Source organism: Vespa mandarinia, chromosome 2 (genome assembly GCF_050613455.1).
Source record: "Vespa mandarinia isolate Hongniang chromosome 2, ASM5061345v1, whole genome shotgun sequence".
NCBI classification, from domain to species: Eukaryota; Metazoa; Arthropoda; class Insecta; order Hymenoptera; family Vespidae; genus Vespa; species Vespa mandarinia.
In genome coordinates, this window is record NC_140811.1 from 9559881 (window position 1) to 9584875 (window position 24995).

At 29.3% G+C, this 24995-nt stretch overlaps 5 protein-coding genes and 2 long non-coding RNA genes across 15 annotated transcripts; 3 read left to right on the top strand and 4 right to left on the bottom strand.

Moving 5' to 3' along the window:
- Positions 1 to 1156: 1156 nt before the first annotated feature.
- On the bottom strand, positions 1157 to 6141 carry LOC118442335 (conserved oligomeric Golgi complex subunit 2-like). 6 transcript variants are annotated; one of them, XM_085665060.1, is made up of 8 exons: positions 5489 to 6141; positions 3682 to 3948; positions 3165 to 3466; positions 2964 to 3081; positions 2570 to 2892; positions 1874 to 1940; positions 1521 to 1775; positions 1157 to 1344 (listed from the first exon to the last, which is right to left on the bottom strand). In XM_085665060.1, the coding sequence occupies exons 1-8, from the start codon at positions 5519 to 5521 to the stop codon at positions 1333 to 1335; spliced, it is 1377 nt and encodes a 458-aa protein (XP_085521186.1). In that variant the 5' UTR covers positions 5522 to 6141; the 3' UTR covers positions 1157 to 1332. The 6 variants fall into 6 exon arrangements, with proteins under 6 accessions (XP_085521186.1, XP_085510970.1, XP_085521185.1 ...); XM_085665059.1 differs by lacking the exon at positions 1157 to 1344 and having other exon boundaries at positions 1368 to 1775; positions 5489 to 5822; positions 5887 to 6141; XM_085654844.1 differs by lacking the exon at positions 1521 to 1775 and having other exon boundaries at positions 5489 to 6128.
- A 563-nt stretch (positions 6142 to 6704) lies between these two features.
- Positions 6705 to 8983, top strand: eIF2Bepsilon (eukaryotic translation initiation factor 2B subunit epsilon). The gene is made up of 2 exons (XM_035870828.2): positions 6705 to 7543; positions 7652 to 8983. Exons 1-2 carry the CDS (start codon positions 6854 to 6856, stop codon positions 8876 to 8878), a joined length of 1917 nt encoding a protein of 638 aa, XP_035726721.2. The 5' UTR covers positions 6705 to 6853; the 3' UTR covers positions 8879 to 8983.
- Positions 8984 to 9001: 18 nt separating this feature from the next.
- LOC118443569 (rabphilin-3A) lies at positions 9002 to 15023 on the bottom strand. Its single transcript, XM_035870767.2, is given in 12 exon segments — positions 9002 to 9403; positions 9489 to 9912; positions 10013 to 10159; positions 10251 to 10522; positions 10664 to 10845; positions 10914 to 11267; positions 11269 to 11474; positions 11779 to 12294; positions 12481 to 12613; positions 12701 to 12903; positions 13690 to 13783; positions 14736 to 15023. Coding segments are annotated over 10 exon segments (2445 nt in total). The 5' UTR covers positions 12784 to 12903; positions 13690 to 13783; positions 14736 to 15023; the 3' UTR covers positions 9002 to 9275.
- A 156-nt stretch (positions 15024 to 15179) lies between these two features.
- LOC118443632 (uncharacterized) lies at positions 15180 to 16309 on the top strand. 3 transcript variants are annotated; one of them, XR_014981829.1, is made up of 2 exons: positions 15180 to 15380; positions 15650 to 16309. It is a non-coding gene; the product is annotated as an uncharacterized LOC118443632 (long non-coding RNA). The 3 variants fall into 3 exon arrangements; XR_014981830.1 differs by having other exon boundaries at positions 15219 to 15359; XR_004838753.2 differs by having other exon boundaries at positions 15287 to 15558.
- Positions 16310 to 16686: 377 nt separating this feature from the next.
- On the bottom strand, positions 16687 to 22751 carry LOC118443617 (required for meiotic nuclear division protein 1 homolog). Of its 2 annotated transcripts, XM_085655149.1 has the most exons (6): positions 21746 to 22751; positions 21578 to 21643; positions 21337 to 21451; positions 17513 to 17732; positions 17064 to 17421; positions 16687 to 16976 (listed from the first exon to the last, which is right to left on the bottom strand). In XM_085655149.1, the coding sequence occupies exons 1-6, from the start codon at positions 21887 to 21889 to the stop codon at positions 16812 to 16814; spliced, it is 1068 nt and encodes a 355-aa protein (XP_085511275.1). In that variant the 5' UTR covers positions 21890 to 22751; the 3' UTR covers positions 16687 to 16811. The 2 variants fall into 2 exon arrangements, with proteins under 2 accessions (XP_085511275.1, XP_035726757.2); XM_035870864.2 differs by having other exon boundaries at positions 21578 to 22742.
- On the bottom strand, positions 17768 to 20319 carry LOC118443609 (glutathione synthetase-like). Its single transcript, XM_035870842.2, has 3 exons — positions 19290 to 20319; positions 18804 to 19210; positions 17768 to 18634 (listed from the first exon to the last, which is right to left on the bottom strand). Exons 1-3 carry the CDS (start codon positions 19940 to 19942, stop codon positions 18210 to 18212), a joined length of 1485 nt encoding a protein of 494 aa, XP_035726735.1. The 5' UTR covers positions 19943 to 20319; the 3' UTR covers positions 17768 to 18209.
- An 80-nt stretch (positions 22752 to 22831) lies between the features above and the next one.
- LOC146873199 (uncharacterized) lies at positions 22832 to 24904 on the top strand. The gene is made up of 2 exons (XR_014981831.1): positions 22832 to 23573; positions 23648 to 24904. It is a non-coding gene; the product is annotated as an uncharacterized LOC146873199 (long non-coding RNA).
- The last annotated feature ends 91 nt before the right edge of the window (positions 24905 to 24995 follow it).

Consider the following 24995-nt stretch of genomic DNA (forward strand, 5'->3'; position numbering starts at 1 on the left):
TACTAACCGATTGAGCCAACTGAATTATATAAGAAATATTTCTTGATTGAGACGAATTCGAGGTTTTGGATATCTTTTCGTTTCGACTTACGTCGATTTTTGCGCACACAAACGCTTATCAAAACATAAAAAATTTTAATCTCGTCTGATTCTGATGGAATCGGATTCATTCGACGCGGCTTAACAAGAACGACAAGAATACAACGTTCTGCCAAAGATATAACTTCAATTACAATTAAGAATTTGTATTTTTTCACTAACACGAATGATACTTGATTTAGCAGTTAAGGATCAAAATATCTCCGACAGAAATTATGACAAAATCAGAAAATCATACGAATCGATACAACTGACTGAATTACATACGCAACATTTCTTGATTAAGATTGTTTTGAAGTTTTGTGTATCCTTTCATTTCGAGTACATCGATTTTCGTGTAAGTGAACGCTCATCAAAACTGAAAAAACTTGAACGAGGACATTCTTCAAATTGCAACATAGAATTGAAGTCGTTTAACAAACCCGAGCTATTATTGGTTCTGCATTTAAGGATTGAAATAACTCTGACAGAAAATACACTACAGTTCAAATGTTACCAATCAATTTAACCGACTGAATTATATATGAAGTATTTCTTGAATTGATACGTTTTCAAGATTTCGAGGTTTCGAGATTTTGAGTATCCACTCTTTACGATTTTCGCATACGTGACTGAAAATCGAAATATGAAAAGTAAAAATCTTATCCGATAGTCACGAAATCGGATTCATTCAACGAGGCTTAATGAGAGCAACTAGAATGTAATGTTCTTTCGAGTATATTATTTGAATTGCAATATAGAATAGGTATTGTTTCGAAGACACAAAGGATTCTTAACTTACCAGTTAAGGATCGAAATAACTGCTAGGATGAAGCTAGAAGCTATGCCATAATTCAAAAAAAGGTATCAAAAGGTTCAGCTGAATTACATAAGAAGTATATCTTGATTGAAATGGATTTAAAGTTTAAATATCCTTTATTTTCGAGTTACATCATTTCGGTGATTCGAGCGATTCTTCATTCTGCAGTTTAAGATCGAAATAACTCCAACAGAAGTTTGATATATTACCGATAAATAAGGATATATTACCAATTGATTCAGGCAACTATTTATTGCTATGTTTCGCAAATTTATGTGCGATACTGACCAAAACGGAGGATTTATTTTGTTTAAATAAATTTTGAAATACAAATTTCTGACTATTGACGAACGTTCATAACGATTCAAATTTTATTTGTCTTTCATTTCCACTGATATCATTATAATCAATGTAATGTGTATCGCATTGCCGCTTTATATTATATTCTTTTACAATTAATATATGTATCGGCATATGAAACAAAAAATTATTTATTACAATATAAAATACCATTCTTATTTTTGATAAATGTTTGATAAAATGTTTTTGATAACTTTTTGAATAAAGATTTTAGAATGAAATATACAAAAATATTTTATATTAAAGATGCCTCTTCCCTTACAACAGACTTGTGTTTCCGTATAGGTCTTTTTTTTAACTGAAGCGTAGAAATATTCCCTTGAATTCCGTTCTTATTAGTTACAATAACATTTTTAAGAAGTTGAGCTTTATTATAAAAAGTTCTATGGGAAATGCATACATTACAGAATAATTTATTGGAATTGTAATCATCACAATACAAATGTATCAGGAAATCCAATTTAGTATAACGATTACTATTTGCTATACTTTCAGACTTATTACTTTCTTGCCACTTCTTTATGTATAGAAAAATAATCCAAATGTATTAATTATTAATTCATATATATTTATTAATCAAGAAATAAATAATTAGAAAAAATTTATATTACATACTTGTCTTATTGCTGTGCAAGCCCATGTTTGATATCTTGAACATACTTGCAGAGTCAATTTCCAAAATCTGTTATTTTAAGAAATAAACATTAATAATATGAATTTATTAAGTTGTTATATATGAACTGTCTAATTCCAGAGTATGAATTCTCTGAAACACCCCTGCTTGAAAATGCTTCCACGTTTATGGATGTATGAGGCATCATTTTAAATCCCTATAGCCATAAGGCTATAAAGCCCTATATTCACTCTATTAGACCTGATCTTCATTTTCTTTTTTTTACATATCTAACATTATTTTTACATGGCTTATGTCTCGACATGAATCAACGCGATCTACGAGCATTTTTTTGTATCACTGATAAAATAGTCATAATATCGCAATAATTGCTCGGAAAATTAATTACATATTCGATAAAAATACTATAAATAAATGTACAATTCGTCGGTGATATGAAAAGTTTAAAAATGGAGATGGAAGCCTCTTAAATTAAAAACTTAAAAAGCCAACAACGACTTTGAATGACAAGGTCTAGAAAGATCAGCTCTAATAGAATAAATGACAAGTTTCAAAATGACATCTTACACATCCATAGATATAAAAACGTCCCAGAGAATTTATACTACAAAATCAAAAATTTCATATGTAACAACCTAATAATATTATCAAGCATACTTATAAAAAATATTACTTACTCTTGAAAAAGTTGAGATAGATATATATTTTCAGACCATATCCTGTACAAACAATTCCAGACGATAGACGTTGTGTAAAGAGAAAATTCTTCTAGCATTAGAATATTTGCAGATCCTTTAATCAATTCAGGTGAAATAGACTCTTTAAATGCTGTTTCGACTGTACCGGCTATTTCTTGAAAACGAATTTGGAAATAAACTGGTAGATTCCATTTCTTAAGAAAATTTTTATATTGTAGATGATCTTTCAATATGCTTATATGAGCAGGTACATTATAGAATTCTTCCAGCTTTTTTCGAAACCACATTGTTTCTGTATATCTCTTCAAATATAAAATATGAAAATTACTAAAAGATTTTATATTTACATTATCTTTAAAATTGTATCACTTACTTTATGGAACAATTCAGGATTTCCAGGTGCAAAAATATATTTTAATTGCTGATCAATTTTTTCCTCTATTTCAATCCAAAAACTATTTACCAAGAAATTAAAACCCTTCACTTGTATCCTAGAGTAATATTCAAACAATATTTACATTGGAATGTTTACATTATCTACAAATATTAATTATCTACAAAACATCCAATATACCTATTGGAGTATAATGTGATGTCTAAAAGTTGTTTGAGTTCTCCGCTTAAAATATTTAATAATCTATTGTAAATACTTTGAAGATTATTAAATTCAGTTTGTGAATCTTCATCTTGAAGTATATTATTTATAATTGGACTAATAACATCTCTTCTTACTACTAATTCTGCAGTTGTAACATTATCAAGCATAATATATATTCTCAAACAACGAATTAATAAATTAGAATCTTTTTCATGTATACAAACTAAAAATAACTCATTCAGATGCGTTATTAAGAGATCTTCTAATTTCTTGCTTTCCTATATAAAATTTTTTATATTAGTAGAACAATTTTTATATAATAATTCTTGTAAAAAGAAATTATTTATTTATAATATTAGGACTTTTATGCCTATTTTTAAATGTTCTTTCACGAAGAATTATGATTTACTTTCAGTTTAATAGAAAGTAACATTATTATGTGCAAGTAATAAGAAATATAGTGCAAATGTATCCATAAGGATATAATACATACTGTCTGCTGATCTATAGAGATATCTGATCTGCATCTGGATGCATTAAATTTCAAATGATTCAGTTCTGCTGTAGCTTGTTCTAAAACATCAATTTTTGTAAAACTTTCCATATAATTATCCATTGATAGCATTGAAGACAATTTTCTTAAACATTTATAAACACATTGCAAGCTGTGTAAGCTTTGTTTCTGTAATTTTATTTGGCTATCATCATTCAAATTATTGGATAGAATGATTATTTCTTCATTTAATGTTTGCTGAATTTGCTAATAATAAAAAATAATAGAAATTAGAAACATAATTTATATACAGAATTTTCCACTTAATTATAGCAATTGAAGTAACTCCATTACTTTCAATTATATAAAAAAAAAAAAAATGGCAAAGAAAAAAATTGTTAAATCTCAAGGAAAAAATATTTTCATTACCACAAAATTATTTTCAAGATCATCTTTTCTAAAGATTCAAGATCATCAATATTTTTTTATTACTACTGTAACTTATAAAAAAAAAATGAATTCAACGATATGAATCTTTTTATCTTTAGATAACCTTAGATAATTTGACTAACAGAGCTACAAAGGAAAACAAAAAAAATAAAAATTCTAGTTTTGCAACGTAAAGCATTTATTTTTAAAAATGTTCAAAATAAATTCCATTAATTTTGATATATTTTCAAATAACAATAAATGATTTCTTTGTACTTTTACTCATTTATGGATTGCATTTGAATCGCGTTTTATTTAAGTTAAAATAATGGTAATCGTTTAATTTAAAATTTTCTCATTTTTTTAAACATGGATTTAAACATATAATTTGAATCTACTGATTAGGATCTCCTTTAGGATCAAACAATTTTTTCTATTGACATTTTGTCATATCATCAATAATAATAAAGATATTTCAAATGTTACAGTTAGATAAAACATTCTCTATATACATACACATACAATATATATATATATATATATATATACATACACATACAATATATATATATATACATACATACATACATATATGTGTATATATATACATACATACATACATATATGTGTATATATATACATACATACATACATACATGTGTATATATATACATACATACATACATGTGTATATATATACATACATACATACATACATGTGTATATATATACATACATACATACATACATGTGTATATATATACATACATACATACATACATGTGTATATATATACATACATACATACATACATACATGTGTATATATATACATACATACATACATACATGTGTATATATATACATACATACATACATACATGTGTATATATATACATACATACATACATGTATATATATATATATATATATACATACACACACACGTTATTTATCCACAGACGTTCTAATAAAAACCTTACAACTGACTGAAGTTACAAGAAAGTTTAATAAAAAAAATTTCCCTGATTCTGAATCAACTGCAAAATGCATGTAAAATTTTTTTTACTTGTGACTTTTTCAAGTTATGGAAGTCAATATAATTCTAAATAGATAAAATTTTTTTGGCATATTTATACAATAGGTCTCATTAGCAATCAAAATCATATTTAATAAAAAATTGCTACTATGTATAAATATACCATACGGTATAAATATGCCAAAAATATTATAGGTATCCATTTAAAAATACTATGTTAACTTTCATAACTTAAAAAGTAAAAAAAAGACTAACTTAAAGAGTAAAAAAAATGTTCCATATGTACGCGTGAGAGGGGAATAACCAAATAAGCTTATACGCCGATACGATAAATGCATACATGGTGGGGACAGCGTTCCCCATTTGAATTCATAATTCATATTTTGTCCATACCTGTCGTTGAAGTCACATATGCTTTTGACAAAAGGTAATGAAAAGACTTTTACAAATAGACTCATTTGTAAAATCCAACAATTGACTATCGTTCCTAGTCAATATATAAAATCTCATGCGCTTACAATGGGCTTAGCACACGACCGTTTTGTTTACGTTGCTAACCTTCTTTACTTGGAAAGGTTATATATGAAGTCACATTATACCCTATAATCTGTACTATTTTCCTTCACTACTAGGCTACTATCTCCTGATTTTTTCCTTCGATATGATTCCTGGAACTGATTCGTTTCATTGTAACAGATTATATATTATCAATTAGATCGAAAGCATCACGTTACCAACGATATTATTCTCTCTGTTATATAGAGTACTTCGTTCGTTATACACATACACGACAATACTTTCAACGAAAGAAAATAGAAATACTAATTCACGAGCTAAAGCATGCTATTTGGCGATTAAAACAGTCAGAAATGTATTAACTAAATATATTCTTAAAAATTTAATCCAATTTTTTTATTCGATTATTAAAATATATTATAATTTTTTTGCAATTTATCTTATATGTATTTATAACGATTATATAATTCAATTTCATATATCATCGCTTGCAAACATCTTGTGCACAATGGACAAAGTAACTTTTTCTATCTCACTTCATCGGTGACCCTTCCACTTGTAAAATTGACAATATCCTTTTATTAGATATATGAAATTACACGTAATGATTATAATATAATATGGAATATATTACATTTTAATAAATCTTATTACATTATGATGGAATATATGCTAATTTTAATGAATCATTATTCTTTATGAGAATCAAGATATCAATACAATTAAGTTGATAATGATAGTTTTTCTATATTTATATTAATTGAATGAGTGAAATATTAAGGAATACGAATACAGAGAAAAAGTAATTATTTATGAGATAACATTCTTATTGGCAGTTCTCAAATAGAATTTTCTTATTAAAATAGAATGAACAAATAATTTAATGAATAATCTAACCGTTTGAAAAGAACAAAACAAAAATTTTCAATATCATTCTATTTTTGTATGCTACATGTAAACATTCCAATAGAAAATAGACCAATCAAGTTTAATATTTAGCTAGAATTCTAAATAAGTTCGTCGAATCACTGGAGAGTTAATGGCGGGTAGAATATAACCAAATAATGTTCTGTATGTAGTAGGTTAGGTTAAATTTGCAATACATATATTATGCTATTGGCATATGTGTTTAATTTTGAAAGCATGTGTATGTGATTTACAAGAGATATAAAATCGTGAACGAAACATTATGGATACAAAACTAAGGAAAAAGGATGTCTTACAAGCCGTTGCATTAGCTGATGACTTTACAACAGCTTTGACTCCAATGCAGGATGTATATCCAAGCATTTTATTACCAATTTTAAATGTGCCTTTGTTGGACTATCTAATAGAAACTTTAAAAAGGTCCAGGGTACAAGAACTATTTCTGTACTGCAGCAATCATATTGACTCATTAAAAAAATATGTCAAACTAGAAGAGCATGAAGATCTTACCATTAATTTAATCATTTCTGATGGATGTAGATCTTTGGGTGATGCTCTTCGAGACATTGATACAAAATGCTTGATACGTGGTTACTTTATATTGATTAGAGGAAATACGTTTATAAATACTGACTTACTAAGTGCCCTAAATTTTCATTGCACTAAAGAAAAAAAAGATAAAGGTGCAGCAATGACAATGTTACTTCGAAATGTTGGTTGCACAAATGATTCTTTCATAAAAGAAGAGACTTCTCTCGTAGTGTCTAACAAAGCCAATAATAAGATCTTATTTTACAAAAAACTAAGAAACGATGAGAAGAAGATAAAATTAGAACTGAATTGGTTCTTAGATAATAGCGAAATTGATATTAGTACGTGTTTTATAGATACACATGTATACTTATGTTCACCTGCTGTACTTCCATTATTTGCAGATAATTTTGACTTTCAAGTATGTAAATAGCATTGTTTATATAATATATATATATATATATATATATATATATGGAAATATTTAACAATTGTTTTATTCTCTTTTTTTTATTTTTATATTATACAGACAATGGAAGATTTTATCAAAGGAGTTTTAATGAATGAAGAAATTATAGATGCACGGATTTATTGGCAACTATTGAACTCTGATGATTACAGTTTACCAATTACATCATGGAATGCATATTATACTCTCAGCCGTGATATTTTACATAGACGCGGCTACCCACACGCACCGGGAATGTTTGGCCCATTAAGAAATTTTATTTCTATGTCTCAAAGTAGCTATAAACACAAAAGTGTTACTCTAGCTAAAGGTTGTATATTAGAAAAAGATTGCTTAGTCGGAAAGAATAGTACACTTGGACAAAATACCTTTGTTACGAAATCTGTAATAGGCAGTAACTGCGCTATAGGTCAAGTGGCGATTATAAAAAATTCTTTTATTTTTTCTAATGTTAAAATAGGGAATGGTTGCAAAATTACTGACAGTATAATTTTTTCTAATTGTAATATTAAGAAAAATGCAAAATTAGATGGATGTATATTAGTTTGCGATACGATGGTTAACCCGCAAAAACAATACATTGATTCCATTCTAGAAATGAAAAATGCAAATTTAATTACAAAAAGAATGTCGGATCTCGATGTTAATGAAAAATTATTATTTTTTAAAAATAATGAAGCTACAGATTATAATAACTATACAACAGATGAATCAAGTACGAACGAAAGTTCACGACAGCACACTCCGATTCCTGATGACACGAATCTATTTCTAACAGAAGTTATCGATAGCTTATTAAGAGGTTTTCAAGATAAATTGAATTGTGAAAATCTGATATTAGAAATAAATTCATCAAGATATGCATATAATGTTACTATGCGAGAAGTTACATACAATGTCATAAAAGCTATATTGAGTTTGCCTTTACATTATTTGTCCGAAATAAAAGTTCCAATGAATAATCAAAACTATCAAAAAAATTTAAAAATTATGTTCAATTATTTTCAGCCTATTATTTTAAATTATATTAAAACTGATGTGGCACAAGAAGATTGTTTACGTGCAGTAGAAGAAGTTGGCAGTGTAACCCAAGAATTGTTACCGTTTTTACAACATTTATTGCATTTGTTTTATGATCGAGATATATTATCAGAAGATAAAATTTTAGAATGGTATGAGTCCAATGATGAAAAAGATGAAATTCAAAACAAAAAAGTAAAAATCGCAGTACAACCTTTTATCAAATGGTTACAAGAAGCAGAAGAATATTCTTCTGAAAGTGACTAATACATAATTAATATAATTAATATATGCATAATACATAATTAATATAAAAAATGAATTTTGCTATTATTTCACATATTTTGTAATATGATAAGTTAAACAAATTATATACATATTTGTATAAATACATAATAATTTACATGTATATAATATAATAATTTAATATTATGCTTAAAATTAGAAAAAAGTAAGAATAACAAATTAAACTGACTATAATTATCCTTCTTATACTTATTTTCATATTTTAATATGAGTAATAATGTGCAGTATAGACATTAGTTCCTTAAGCAATATCTATTGACGTAACTTTTGCCTTATATTGCCTCTTTAACATGTCAACATTGAGATCAGTATTTCCGACTTTTCTACATATTTCATATATTTATGCCATTGAAAAATATTACTCTATTGGCATAAGAACTTCCGTTAAATTGTGCCAAGCAGGATGCTGATAATCGGGAAATTTGATAACATCTACCCAATGTCGCAATCGTGCTCCTTTACTATTGCATCCTAATACAAGCCCTCCTAAAATAATACCATCAAAAGAAATTCTATTAATGAAGTGTCAAGAATTCGTATTGTACTTTTTTAAAAAAATGAACATTATTACCTAGATAATCATTACGCTTGCCGAAATCCTTGTCCCACATAGAGAGGCATAACGTGACTTTCATGAGGTCTGTTAATCGAATCCCAAAAATGAACTCTTCGTTCCACTCTGGGTTGAGTGTTTTCCACTTGACGCTCGTGCTGTACGAGCTGCGACCTGTGATTAACTTCTTGCTGGATTGTTTCTTCACGCTGTTGCGCCCGAGAGGATCGTGACCTCGTTGCCATCGATTGTCGATCACATTCTCTACAAGGCACAGCTTTAGAAAAGGGTCAGAAAACCCGTTGTTGTCCATGGGTAAAAGATTCATAGCTTGATGAATAATAACTAGCAGGGCACGTCGACGGGTACAGTAACTTAGAGTGAGTTGTACTTGACCTCGATTGCCTCGATGAAGACCCCAAGCCTCTTCTTCGCGACTCACCTAGAACAATGTTGAGACAATAAGTTTTATATCAAGAATTTAACGCTATATAAATCATAAAATTTCCAAAGAAATTTCTTAATCGAAAATACACACAGACCGGATAATGATTTTGTAGATTGATTTTGTAGTGCTTCGTCTGGAACGGTTCTAGTTCGTACAGGGGAAATCTCGCCTCCCCTAGAAAATCTTCTCCCCACGGATCGTCTTGAAGTATCATGACATGTAAGGCTCTGCCACTCTTCATCTGTCGCGATCATTCAATCGTATTCTCATTTTATCGAATCGTCATAAAATAAGAAAACTTTAACAATCACTTTAATTATCATTACTCATACATCGGCATCTCTCGATACGTAGAAGTTCACTGTCTCGTTGAACACAGGATCTCGTGTCTTGTGAACAGTTTTCGTTCTTATGGGCTTGATATTTGTACCCATTCCCACTGGCAGTATGGTGATTTTGCAAAATGGATCGGCGAGATCGTGGATGTCCATAGGCTTTAATCCCAACGCTCGTTCCACTTTGCACTGGAGGCACTGAGCCACTGGGTCGTATAGCAAGGAGATTTCCAGAATTCCAAAACCTTCCTCCGTTTTGGATCTCATCACTGAATAATCCATAAAAATATACATATTCATATATATGTAAATATACATGCATCTTATAGTATTTGTTATACACTTTATAAAAATGTGAAAGTTATCGCATAAAAAATAGTAATAAGTGACAATTAAATTGAAATACCAACTTTCGAGATAATCCGATGTTTGTTGCCTCGACGAGTGATGCACGTACCACGTGCTGATAGGCGCATCGTTCATCTGATTGGCGCAATTCGCCTCGTATTCCGCATTTTTTTCGTGCATCCAAGCCTCCTCCAAAATCCGTTCCATCAGAGTGCTTGGTGGCGAAGTCGACAGTGAGTTTCGTCTACAAGGATGTAGCGTCCGAGACGCGTGAGTCAAACCTCTACTCTGCCGAACATCGTTACTACGTACCTGACTGATTGTACCTGAGAACTCTTACACTGATCACTAGAACCGAGAGAATCGTCGATGAGATCAGACTGCTCGTCACCGTTATCTTCTAATCTTATTTCCTCAGTCGACGCATTATCATCGAGGGAACTGCCGCCACGTTGATCACATGTACTTTTTTCGTTCGTACGAGAGGTTCGTAAGGTTGCCGCTGATGAGAGACGACTGTACTGTGAATGTATTGAAAATTTGTCCAACCTATTCGTTGTCGTCGTGGAAGAACTCTCATCTCGATGGCCTGTAGGTGACGAATAGCCATTTGATCGACTTTTAACTTTAAAAAATCCATTTGGCGTTTGAGCATCATAAGACGTGTTGTTTGGATATACCATTGATGTCTTGGATACCCTGCAAGCTCGGAGAAGAGGAATAGCAGCTACGTGCACCAATCAAACGTTTTGTTGCCTCCTCGTCCGATGAGGAGTCCTGAGCTTCGTTTGATTCCAACGATTTACAAACACTGATGATTTTACAAGACGATTGGCCTAGCGTTCTTTGACCCACCCGAGACCAATCACGTTCCTACACATACAAGTAATCGGCTCTACACATACAAGTAACTCTCTCTCTCTCTCTCTCTCTCTCTCTCTCTCTCTCTCTCTCTCTCTCTCTCTCTCTCTCTCTCTCTCTCCCTCTCTCCCTCCTCCCTCCCTCTCTCTCTCTCTCTCTCTCTCTCTCTCTCTCTCTCTCTCTCTCTCTCTCTCTCTCTCTCTCTCTCTCTCTCTCTCTCTCTCTCTCTCTCTCTCTCTCAGTGGTTTTTATGTCTCTCCCGCGCTCAATTAATAAAGATAATTTAATAAACTTGACGTGATTGCTCGAAACGTACTTTTTTCTTCGGAAGGTCATGTTTCGGCATTCCTTTGAAGAACCAAGCTCCACTTTTTTTCCAAATCTCCCTGCTCTCGGCACAAATGCGACAAAGAAAAATCTTTTGCGAATTGTTCGAGGTCCTCTGTACGATTCGTTGTATTGCGGTCCTCTTTGGTATCGATTCATTTGTGAACGAGTTGCATGTAGTCGAGGATAGAACTTCTGTAGTGGTAGTAGAAGCTAGTACATTCGACGTACCAGCCTCTCTGCCACATTTTTGGCAAACATATTTCCTACAGTCTTTGCAAAAGGTTGGTGTAGCTCCTAATACAGCACCAAACTTTTCGCCACATAAAGCACAGGAGCAGACGCAGTGCGAGCCATTGGAACATCGGCTACCGCAATTTTTTCGCTCGTCCGATCGGCTGGAAGTGATTATGCGAACGTTGCGCTTCATGTCCTCCAATCTCTCAACCAGCCTGCCAATGCGTTTCTGCTCCGATAAGTCCAACGCCTCCGCTCTTTGAATTACCTGGGAAAAGAAAAGATTAAAATAAAAAAAATTTTTATGTTATTATTTATCAGTGAAAAATATTTAAAAAAAGAAGATAAAAAAGTACGAAGACTATAATTGTTACATATATAGAATGTTTATGAAACTAATACTTCTCGCTTTCGGCGCCTATACGTAGAATAAAGACGAGTCAAAATCGCTCACTTGTATGATTGTACGTCGTTCTTCTTCTGTTAATACGAAAGATTGCTCTGTACGGTTGGCACTACCAACATTAGAATAATTGTCCCATCCGGAGTCTAAATATCCAGTTTTCACTGACCAGCCTGTTCGCAATCTGAATAATGAAAAGAAAGTGATAATAAGTAAATAAAATTGTCGATCGAATGGATCTTTTAATCGAAATTATTATAGAATCACTCACTTAGCTCTTAATGCTAAATGCCGATCATTTGGACACACCCAACGTGCTCCTGTACTCTGTGGTTCTCCCATGGTTGTATCCATAACCGTTTACAAGCTTTATCCCACCTCAAAAACACCGTATATACGTCATGGGATAGGCTCGTTCCACCGAGCGATCGACGTACAAGACAAGAAGCAGTGGCGCATCATACTATCCTTTCTCTAAAAAAAGAAGTGTTAACGATGATCCATATTGTAATAAAAAAAAAGAAAGACAGGAAAGATAAAATAAAAATCAGTAAATGACCGATTAAACTAACGTCATCTTTTTTGACGTACTTCTGTTAAAATTATTTTCGAAGATTTTAGCCGGACATTGAACAGTTTACTCTATAATGCTTTGTTTTACGTGAGCGATAAAGAATTTTTAATTCTAGAATTTATGATAGGAAGAATAGTTTTGAAAGAATTTAGAATTTGAAACACTTGTTACCCATACAAACATTTACCAATAAACAAAAAAGATAATAAAAGATGAGTAACATAGAAAGGGAAGAGAGAGAATGGTCCTTACTATATACTTGAATTGTAGACAAATAGAAAATTAGATAGAAATAGATAACAACGTTTTGTATCCCAGTAAATCCATTGCGCGTGCTATTATAAGGAAATATCCGTTGACAGAAGAAATCTTTTATCAAAATCTACATCTAATCGATATTTCTATAATTTCTATAAGAAGTGTTCTTGTCATGTTTTTCAAAAATTCTTTGTAGATTATTAGAAAAATTACTGAATAAAGAAAAGAAACAAAATTTAGTCAAAATTTCCACTATATATACATATATATATATAGTGGAATATTACATATGTGTGTATATGTTATTTAATTTCTTTTTACAATAGTAATTGACAGCTATTATTCAAATTAATTGTATGCATTTTATAGAATTTATTTTAACAAAAACATATTCAATTTTAAAGAACATAAATACTTCCAATACTTACTGCAAATAAAATAAAAATACGTGAAGAAGGAATATGGTTCTGCCAGATTGATCTGCTAAAAATGAAATTTCTGCCGCGTGGCAAAAATACGAGTCTGTAAAAAGCAAGCGCGAAAGTGTTACGTGCATTGAAAAGCGATCAATCGAAAGCTCATGACGCTGATTATCATTGTATGTATCTACAGAGCTTGCACTTGAACAAGAGAGAGAGAGAGAGAAAGAGAGAGAGAGAGAGAGAGAGAGAATGAAAGAGAGAGGGGGAGGGAAAGAGAGAGAGGGAAAGAGAGAGAGGGAGAGAGAGAGAGAGAGAGAGATAAAAACGCGACTATCGACTTTTCCTTGAAAAGTTGTTCGTACGCCCACGTCATAGCATGTTGCATGTGCAACAGTTGTGTTACGTTTCTAAGTCATTTTTGCATGTATAAAGGAAAAGAAGAAACTTGGTCAAGCTAGGACATTTTCTTTAAAATATTAATAATACAGATATCGAATTAGATGTGAGTTAATTTTATCTTGCCAACCAGGAATTTTGCAAACTCGAACATTGTTTTTTACAAACAGTATCGACCGCGAAACACGTTTCTTATCGTCCTTCCTAAATAAAAAGAAAGAAGTATTTTTTTTCTTTAGAATATCTTAATAAGTTGACAACTATAGCGGTCCACCGCCAATGATCAATATTCGAAAACAATTTATAAGATATTTTTATTATTATTTATAAAATCATGGACGTACGTTAAATGAAATGAAAATAAGTATAAAATAAATATAACAGTTCTCTTTTACAAAAACTGGCGATAGCAATATTAAAATAGATATAATCGATTTATATAAAATATTGCTGAAATGTCAATGTATTAAACATAAATTAATCTTGAAAACTAGATTAAATTTATCCAAATACGCAAATGGATAATATGTTCAACAACTTTCCACATCCGTTTGCGATAAAATGTTTGTTATCAAAGTCTTTCTACCATCTAGGTAGTGCCATATCATATGGCACTAACTAGAAAAAGTTTTATAAAGGGCATGTGAAACACTTACAAGCATCCGAAAATTTGAGCGTTGATCATTTGATTCTCCTAGAAATTGCCTCCTTTGCGGAAAAATAAGAGATAGTATGAATTTCCTTTTCGTATTCACAACTTGAGAAACTACCATAAGAGTAAAATGAACAAGAAGCAAAGGCCTGTTATGTGTATGTGTGTCTACGAAAAAAAAAAAGAGAACCGATTGTAACCTTGAACTAATTTGTGGAAAAGCTAAGAGCAGAATAAGTTCCAGGAGCAGAATCGCTTTGTCCCTCCGTACAGTTCATCATTGTACGCACCACTGCGATATAAGAGCGCACTGAGGGGTGAGAATGAAGGGAAAGAGAAATCGTGAATAATAGAAAGAGTGAGGGAAATGAAAAGAGTAAGAAAGAAGGGAAAGAATAAAACATTGGTCTAAGCGCACTATCAGTCAGCCTTAACAGCTTACAAGTGGATGTTTCCCATATATATAATAAGACTATATTGTCAGTTAGATCAAGAAAAAACCGAAAACATCATGGTATCATTCCCTTTGTCTAGCAGAGGACTTTATTCGTTATACGCATGTGCGACAATTCTCTTAATAAAAAAAAATGGAGATGCAAATTCATGTGCTAGAACACACTATTTGGAGGTTAAAGCAGTTAGAAATTTAGTAATTTAATATATTCTTGAAAATTTAATACAATTTTCCTATTCAATATATTAAAATATATTATAATTTTTTTACAATTTAATTATATATTGTATCTTACTCTTGTGTGCCTATAATAATTGTATAATTCGGTTTTATATTTAATCATCTGCATATAATCTTACGTACAAAAAACAAAGTAATTTTTTCTGTCTCATTTTATCGGTGACTCTTTCACTTATAGAGACTGACAATATAGTTTTACTACATATATATTTTCTACTTTGCAGAGATTATCTTGTCAGGTTCCTAAGCTTCAGCATAGAAGACAGGTGGCATTTTGAAACATCAGTATATAACACTTTCTTATAAGTTTTTTCTATGAAAAATGTATAACTGTGTACAGATTATTTAAACTTTTATTTTTGATGGTTATTTCCTAACATCTTTTATTTCAAAAAGAACTTATCTACATTTATTGACTATTATTGTAAAATTCTTACTTTAAATACGTTTTTCTTTCAGCAAAAACAATTGTAAAACATTATATTGGATATTTTGAATGTAGTTTTAACATTTTACACACGAATAAACATAAGGTAACTGTTCAAATAAATTTCCCATCAATATTAGATTAGATTTTATGTGAAATAAAAAATAATTAGAAAGATAAAAAATACTCGGCGCCAAGGTATATGTATCTTGATACTAATAAAATCCCAGATGTAAAAGACTGTAGTACGTTTCGAGTTCAGGACAAAAAAAAAAAAAAAGATTAATACTAGATAAGACTCCACGAATCGCTCGATTTTATTGGTTTTGATTTATTTTTTATTTTTAAATAACTTGTGACGGATCTTTGAATTTTTCTTCATTGTCAGTTTGTGTTACGTTCCTAAATAAGCAAGTTTAAAAATGTATCATATAATAAACAATTTTAATTATCAAATATAAAGTAATTTTCAACAAATACTTTTATTTTACTTTTGTCCTATCTTACGAAAAACTTTCTTTTACGATTGCATTTTACAGGATATTTACAGAATGATATAAAAATATAACACTAAAGTCAGGGAGAAATATTTAACCATCATTTTCATCATTGTCATCTCACTGCATGGGAAATAGTAAACAAAGATTTTCTATGAATAAATCAAAACAGTGTTTTTATATTTTAACCTATTTTAAATTCGATAAATTCTAAACCGATAAAGAAACAATATTTAAAAAGACCAAAAAATGGCCCTAACAACATATAAATCGCAATATTCGTACAATTTACTTATTAAATAATAAAATATTATTTTAACAAAAAATGAACAAAATAACGTACACATATATGCCTTACAAAATAAATTTTATAATATATATACAATAGTTCGATGAACGTATAATTACCATACATATTAATAATGTATGCGTAATACATGCATAGGAAAATTGTGGTAATTTCTATTTTACAAGATATCTATCTACATAATGTAATGTTTCAAATGCAACTTCTACCATTATTAGAACTATGATCATCCACTCTAAACGAATGTGATGTCGATCACTCAAATGACTTGAAAGAATTGCGACAAGCTCCACACAATGATTTAGCTTTTCATTCATTACCTATACAAATACATAAATTAGCTTGAAGCGAAATAGTCAAATGATTATGATGTAAATTGAAGAGATGGTTCATCATTTATATCTCACCTTTGTACGCTTTGCTATATTAAAGTATCCATATATTTGTTGATATAAGTTTTCTAGATCATCTCGTTCCCAATAGAAATCAGGTGTATCCAATAAATCCGAACTTAGATTAATTAAATGCCTTAATGCAAATAATTCACCCTGTTTCCTAAGGACCTCACGTTGCGACATTCGCAATTTTTTACCAGTTCTTAAATCTTCCGTTACAAATTCTACTGTATTTATATAATGACTTAACGATGTCTCCCAGATTCCGAGTTTTACAGACTGCGCTATTGCATTGGAAAATGTATATTTTTCTAAGTTTGTAGCATCCCGTGTAAGTATTATATTTCCATCCTTGATATGACATTTCTTTCTACAAAATTGATAAAATTATATATTAATGTAACTTTAAGTTTATATCTAATTTTTCACCAACAAATGTTAGGATTTGATAATTTACTTACCCACTCTCTGTATACGTATAAGTCATTAATTCGCTTTCAGCATGAATTAATTCTAATGAATAACTATTTTCTTCATAAAGTTTTAAAAATTGTAATATGTTTCCACTTTCCAGATCAGGAACATTCCACATAACAACTGTACCTTCTCGGAAAAAATATAATTCTCTTGGTTCGTGTCCTATTTCATATTTTGCTATTGCATGAATAACATCTGGTAGAACTGTAAACAAAATTAAAATAATACTTGACATTTATTATACTATTGGTTTATGCAAATGTTTTATTTTAATTGTTATGTTTTATAATGTATTCTTGTTAAATAAATCTAATGTAATAATGATGAAAATATATATTTTGCCATACATACGTTCGTAGATACATAGATACATATATTTTATTTTCATTTTTATATATTAAATTATGTATATATATATATTATATAAATACATTATATTTTCTTGCATTATACATGATGATTCTAAAATTTTATACAAATCCTTACGTATTTTACAAATAACTGCTAATAAAAAAACTTATTGTTTCATACTTCAAAAGCACATTTAATATTATTCGTAATAGATTTTTGTGATAATGTAGAAAATTTGTAAAAATAATATATATTAATTAACATTACTTTAGTAGTTAATCATTACTTATGTTCTATTATTTGTAGAAAATAATACTTCTCAAAAGTATACTAATCTATTAACAAAGGACTGTCACATGCGCCTAAACCAGTTGCTACTCCACCTTCATTGGCAATAGCTAACTTCGTTCTTAACATATGACCAGCCTTTTTATTAACATATATATTTTTATCATCAGCGATAATAACACCAAAAATTCCCAGTTCTGAAACTAATTCTTTTGGCCCTAAATAATTATGGCTTTCTGGTCTAATCATATAATTTAAATGAATTGGTGGAATAATTTTATCCATAAGAATCCAAGCTGCACGTTCTTGTTTATCTTTAATATATAACAAGAACTTTTTTATATCTGTTCCATACACGTTATTACATCCACCTTCTCTTTGTGGTTTTAATACGAATTGTTCAGGATTTTGAATACCCATTTCTATAGCTATATCTCCATGTTCATCAAAATCAAGAGCATACAAACCTAAGAAATGAGAGAAAAAGATATATATATATATATATATATATATTGATTTATAAAATAACCATATTCTAAGAATATATATGACAATGTCTATATACATTATATTCAATGATATATTACACTTACCTGCAAATAAAAATATATTACAAATGTTTATAATTATACTTACCAGTGAATATTTCTTTAATATTTGTTACATTTTTTTCATCTTTTAAAAATCTTGCAACAATTCCAGGTTTTGCAAGAGCTTGTTGAACTTTTTTAGTTCCTGATAAATGATATTGTATAGATGGACACTTAATTGCTGAAGATCTTTCTACTAATAATCTAACATCCCATTCTTCTTCTGTATGGTATTGCCCAGGTTCATAACCACACCTATAGTAAACTACCGATACAATATAATCTTCCACTATTAATTCCTTATTAGTCCCCAATTTGGAAATAGTAATCATGTCAGTCAGAGTACGGCGAATTACTTTTATTTTAGGATTTTGCTTTCTTATTTCAAATTCATGAAAACGTTGATCACAAATATTATAAGAAACATCTTCAACTATAAATAAAATAATAGCTCTGAAAACAATTTTATGCTTTTTATAAAAAAAATTTTTACAAAATATAATATAAAATGTCTAATTGATAATAGACGCACTGTGAATTTCCATATAAATTCCATGCTTCAATCATAGCTGCGCATAACTCTTCTAATGTATTATTTTCAGGAAGATTACTTAACTGATCTTTATATCCAAGTTCTTGTAATACAAATCTGTGTAACTGCGTGGATATTGGACCTAACCATCCAAATCCAGAAGCAATTGTATTTATCTCAACTTGCTTCCAACAACAATAAGGTATATGTTTCTTACATTCATTTCCTTCTGCACAACTAGTATCTAACATTAAATCTGATCGAAGTAAGCCCAAAGAAATTTTCTGTGTAAATCCTTCATTATAGACAGTTTCATATATATCAAAAAGTTTTTTAGTAAAATTATCAACTTTTATTGTTTCTTGTAAAGTTTCTTTTAAAAAATTGTAATCGTGTGCTACTTTATGTATAAGAACATTTAATATAGTTTGAATACCACAAGCATTTTCAAATTCTTTTCTAGGAAATGGTGATGGTAAAAGAACAAATGGTGCAAACTGTAACATATTTCTATTAAAATTTGTTTTTGATCTCATACACATTCCATGCATAAGTGCCCAATCAATTGCTTTCTCTACCAAGTCTTGCTGTTCCTTTTTCACAGAAGGTAACAAAAACGGAATATCTATGCATGATATTTTATCATCACTCATTTTTAAAACAGATTAAATACTACAATCTTTCACTAAACTGTTACAGAACAATAGTAATTATTACCATTGTAAAAACAATGTAATATAGGTCATTTCACTTCTATATTTTCACTATTTTTTAATTAAGAATAAATTTTAATTTCTCTTTTTTATATCTTCTTTTTTATAATTCGAATACACACATACACATATGCACAAGACGAAAGCGCGCACACTCTTTTTTAATTTTATAATAATAAATCCATAACATATGTCTTCGTAAAAACTATTTTTAAATAATTTTTAAATTATGTGCATAAACCAATATTAAATTATCATGGAACTGATATAAATAAAATAAATAAACAATCACAATACTGAACAAGATAACGTGATCGACTTACGACATCAGATTATGAAAAAGAGAGAGACAGACAGACAGAGAGAGAGAGAGAGAGAGAGAGAGAGAGAGAGAGAGAGAGAGAGAGAGAGAGAGAGAGAGAGAGAGAGAGAGAGAGAGAGAGAGAGAGAGAGAGAGAGAGAGACAGACAGACAGACAGAGAGAGAGAGAGAGAGAGAGAGAGAGAGAGAGAGAGAGAGAGAACGAGAGAGAGAGAGAGAGAGAGAGACAGACAGACAGACAGAGAGAGAGAGAGAGAGAGAGAGAGAGAGAGAGAGAGAGAGAGAGAGAGACAGAGAGAGAGAGAGAGAGAGAGAGAGAGAGAGAGAGAGAGAGAGAATTTATAAATCATATGCTATCTGTACGCAGCTATTTTATCTGGCGGTATTTAAAAACGAAAGACAACCTAATATTTATTTTCTTGATAATTTTTTTATTGTTTTACATAAAAGAATTCGAAAGATAAAAAACATATTTAAGAGGATATATATTATAACATTATATATATACGTACGATTTATAACATATACGAAAGAAACAAATAAAATAATCAAGATGATTTATAACTATCTTTAAGTTCTTAACGTGCGATCTATATTTCTTATCACTTTCAAATATTTCTTCAAAATAATAGTACTATATCATCGATTGATTTCTCGCTTAATATAAAATGAAAAAAAGTTCAACACTCATTGGATAAGATTAATCACGTGAATTTCGCTGTTTGTCCAATAAAAATTTGTCCATATAAAATTTACGATAATAAATCTTAAATCTATGTAAATTTATTTCAAAACGTTTAAATGCTTCTTATAAATTTATATATTTTTCATTTTTTAATAATTTTTCATTATATTTAATTCGTTAATTGGGGAACAGGAAAGAACATGTAAATTTATTAAATATTGTAAGAAACAGTAATTATGTATATCATGCACATCTCAAATTCAAGTTTTTCTTAAAATAGATTAAATGTTAAACTAAATCTTAGTAGAACATTGCATTTATTACTTACGATTTGTAGATATACAAATTTTATGAGGTATATATAGCTGCTGATTCAAAAGTCCAATTTCTAAGCCTTCCAAATTATACTGTTCTGCTGTAGCCATTGCTTTTATAATCCAAACCTAATAGAGAAAATACAAATACTTTGTAATAATGGTATAGTTTTGTCATTAAAAATATCTATTACATTAAAATTAGAACTTTATGTTGTCAAGTAATTTTCTTAAATAAAAATAAATTTTACTTACTCCAGGTATTAAAGATGCCTCTTCTCTTACAACAGACTTGTGTTTCCGTATAGGTCTTTTTTTTAACTGAAGCGTAGAAATATTCTCTTGAATTCCTTTCTTATTAGTTACAATAACATTTTTAAGAAGTTGAGCTTTATTATAAAAAGTTCTATGGGAAATGCATACATTCATATTTACAGAATAATTTATCGGAATTGTAATCTTCTCCTGGAAGAACATAAACACATTTTCGACCTTGCGATGAAAAGCAAAATTTACGTTCTGTCTATATGGTGTCAGCACTAATCGATGTAATATTGCGCAACTCATTTTTTTTTCTTTTATACTTTTTTATTCATCAAAGAAAGAAATTTATAAAGAAGGAAAATCAAATTGTCTAAATATTAATTTAGTAAAGGCACTTATTTGGTTATTTGTACGTTATATGTATAGTCCGTTCTTATCAAAAAAGTTTTTATTATAATGTTCACTATAGTATTTACTATAATATTGAACAATACATAAAGTGCGAACGTCATAACAATCACAATAAATCATTAACACTCATTTCTTTAAATTCACCGCTTCATTAAAGACATACTAGGTTATGTATGAGAAAGGATAAAATGGACAAGAATGGATGGAAAATTAAAAATGGCTAACAATCGAACACAATACTGTCTGTTGGTAAGAGATAATAAACTTATATTTTCAAATGCCGCATTGAATTTTACAAATTTCTTAGAAAATCATCAAATTACTATATTCACGGACAAGTACTTTTTTACACAACTGTTTTTATGGTAATAAAATGTACAACTGATTAATGATAATCGAGTAATGGTAATGTCGAGTCGTGATATCAACAATCTTTACTTCATCTACAGAAAAATACTTCAAAAATTAATAAAAATTGTTTTACTTAAGTTCATTTGCCATGTTTGTAAACTACACATAATTAAAAAAATTACTGAAATAAAAGTGACAAAGGCTACTCACTTAGGTTGTTCATTAGAGCTGTTCACTATTTTATACATTTGCAAGGGTTTACCTTAAAAATTATCTTGATCTCTATTCTGACTCAATTTTTATTTGAAAGATAGATAAAGACTTGATTACTTTTGCAAATTTAAAAAATGGCATTTTTTCCCTAAAAATCTTGTTTAAAAGAAAACTAATTTTTGAGTAAAATTTTTGCGCGAAAGGAAATTTTTTCTGAAAATTTCAAAAACTTGTCAATAATTACCTTCAGACTAATTAATATTGTAAATTATTACAATGCACCATATGGATTTATCATATAACTATGTTATGTTCTAGAAAAACAAATAAACTCTATAGATTATATAAAAAATTAGAAGATTTAGATATATATCAATGATTATTCTTCAGTGTAACGCAACTTTTAATATCGCGTAACTAACTATTAATAGTTTTTCTAGTTACTTTGTAGTTTTTTTGAAGATAACAATTATGTTTCTCAACTACTTTTGCGCGTTCCTTCTTTTAAACTATTTTAGGAAATGTATCCTTACATTTTTTGTTATTTTTAATACAAAACGTGTTTAAAGCTGTTCATTAACCCTGATTTTTTAATGGATTAAGCCATCAATGAGAACAGACGTAATGCTGGGCCGATTGTAATAAACAGTTTCATTTTAAAGATGAAAGTTTAATGTACGAGACCCTTTTGGCGGATTTTTGAAACAACCTTATTTTCTTTGAGAAAAAATAGTGTAAAATGGTATTTTTTCGAGAATAGTTTATGCACAAATAAAAAGCTTTTTCAAAACTGTGTCAAAAGCGCGCCGTAAATTTAACTTTCATCTTTAAAATAAAACCTTGTTCATCAAAATTGATCGAGAATTACTTCTGTTCTCCTTGATGGACTAAATGCTGCTTTCGATATTTTTCACGAAGAGAAAATTTAGTATTGTGGCGCCTTTCGAAATTTGTGCCAGAAAAGATGAAGCTCGTACCATCACTACTGATTTTCATATCACCTTTAAATGAGGTTAGCCATTACCTACTTGGTTGTGTGCGTAAATAGATGATGATCAAATTTTTTGAAAATTTTCAAACGCAAAGAAATGGATTTCACCATCCTCGCATGGAGAAGCTCACTCGATCATTTTAATGAGATTTGTCCAGCATAATTCTACAGCAAAAATAAGGAAATACATGTCTAATCGTTTATATCAAAGGATCTGAATTTCTAAAATATTGTTAAATTTTTGAAACATTTGTAATTTCTTTTAGATTTCATAAATTAAAAAAATAGAAATTCTACAAGCAATGCGTAGTACATTGGCAAGCGTCTATATTCATAATTCAGGAATTCTAGATTCCAGGTTGAATGATATTTCGGCAGTTTTCTTTTATTATATCGATGTAAAAGTAAATAATGAACTAATTTACTCTTTTTTCCTTATTTGATAATTTAACAAAGTGTTACTATTCAATCTCTTATATTTATTTCTTCCACTGATGGCTGACGTGAATTTCGTGATGATCTGTGCTAGATTAGAGAACAACAGCAGTATAATTTTATTCGAATGCATTTTGCAAAATTTGTCAATTATTTTTTCAAAATGAATGATTAATGAACATATATATTATATATTATTTTTAATAAAGATCAAAATGTGAGTTCATTCCTATATCATTTAGGAGAATTTTCTTCCAGCATTATTTTGTTATAGTTTTTTCTGTATGAGTTCACTTATATTATTACTATTATTACTACTATTACTATAATAATAATATATTATGTAATAATATAGTAATAAAAATAGTAATAAGAAGAAACAGAAGAATATACTTACATTGTATACATCATGACAAATATGATGACGGTAATTTATAATAACAGAAGAAGGAAAAATGTATGATTTAACGTGGTGGTTTGACGGACGAACTCTCAACGAATCTTGCCATTGATAATTTCGACATATGACCGCTCATCGATAGATACGTTTAATACAACATATATATATCGATGACATATGAAGAAAATTACAAAACGTTTCTTTTGTTTTCGCCGCTATAGTTTTTCTTTCTCTTACCACCTTATGATCGTTATGCATTTGATTTCACACTATTTTTTACCCATGATCAGTCGAAGCTAATTGTCTTTAATATTATAATATAAAATTAAATAATATCTAGATGTATATAAATAATATTTAAGTATATTTTTATTATTATTATTATTATTATTATTATCATCAGTAGTAGTAGTAGTCGTAGTAGTAGTAGTAGTAGTAGTAGTAGTAGTAATAGTAATAGTAGTAACAATAATCGAAGTAATATAGAGTAGACTAATTCTACAGGGAAAACCATGTAAAAAAAACACTATAAATTCTACTTACTAGGTAGTGTGAAAATGAACTTGTGTTTTAATTTATATTAAAATAATATAATATTACATATTCAC

Excerpts from the sequence above, each read along its gene's own strand:
- LOC118442335 (XM_085665059.1), bottom strand. The coding sequence starts at position 5,521 with ATGAATTCAAATGGGGAACGCTGTCCCCACCAT. Across the intron at positions 3,949-5,488 it reads GGGAACGCTGTCCCCACCAT|CAAATTCAGCAAACATTAAA; the intron begins GTATGCATTTAT and ends TTTTATTATTAG. Across the intron at positions 3,467-3,681 it reads TCTCTATAGATCAGCAGACA|GAAAGCAAGAAATTAGAAGA; the intron begins GTATGTATTATA and ends AATTTTATATAG.
- eIF2Bepsilon (XM_035870828.2), top strand. The coding sequence starts at position 6,854 with ATGGATACAAAACTAAGGAAAAAGGATGTCTTACAAGCCGTTGCATTA. Across the intron at positions 7,544-7,651 it reads CAGATAATTTTGACTTTCAA|ACAATGGAAGATTTTATCAA; the intron begins GTATGTAAATAG and ends TATATTATACAG.
- LOC118443609 (XM_035870842.2), bottom strand. The coding sequence starts at position 19,942 with ATGAGTGATGATAAAATATCATGCATAGATATTCCGTTTTTGTTACCT. Across the intron at positions 19,211-19,289 it reads AATTTATATGGAAATTCACA|AGCTATTATTTTATTTATAG; the intron begins GTGCGTCTATTA and ends AATTGTTTTCAG. Across the intron at positions 18,635-18,803 it reads TATTAAAGAAATATTCACTG|GTTTGTATGCTCTTGATTTT; the intron begins GTAAGTATAATT and ends CTCATTTCTTAG.
- LOC118443617 (XM_035870864.2), bottom strand. The coding sequence starts at position 21,889 with ATGAGTTGCGCAATATTACATCGATTAGTGCTGACACCATATAGACAG. Across the intron at positions 17,422-17,512 it reads TATACGTATACAGAGAGTGG|AAAGAAATGTCATATCAAGG; the intron begins GTAAGTAAATTA and ends TCAATTTTGTAG. Across the intron at positions 16,977-17,063 it reads ATATAGCAAAGCGTACAAAG|GTAATGAATGAAAAGCTAAA; the intron begins GTGAGATATAAA and ends GTATTTGTATAG.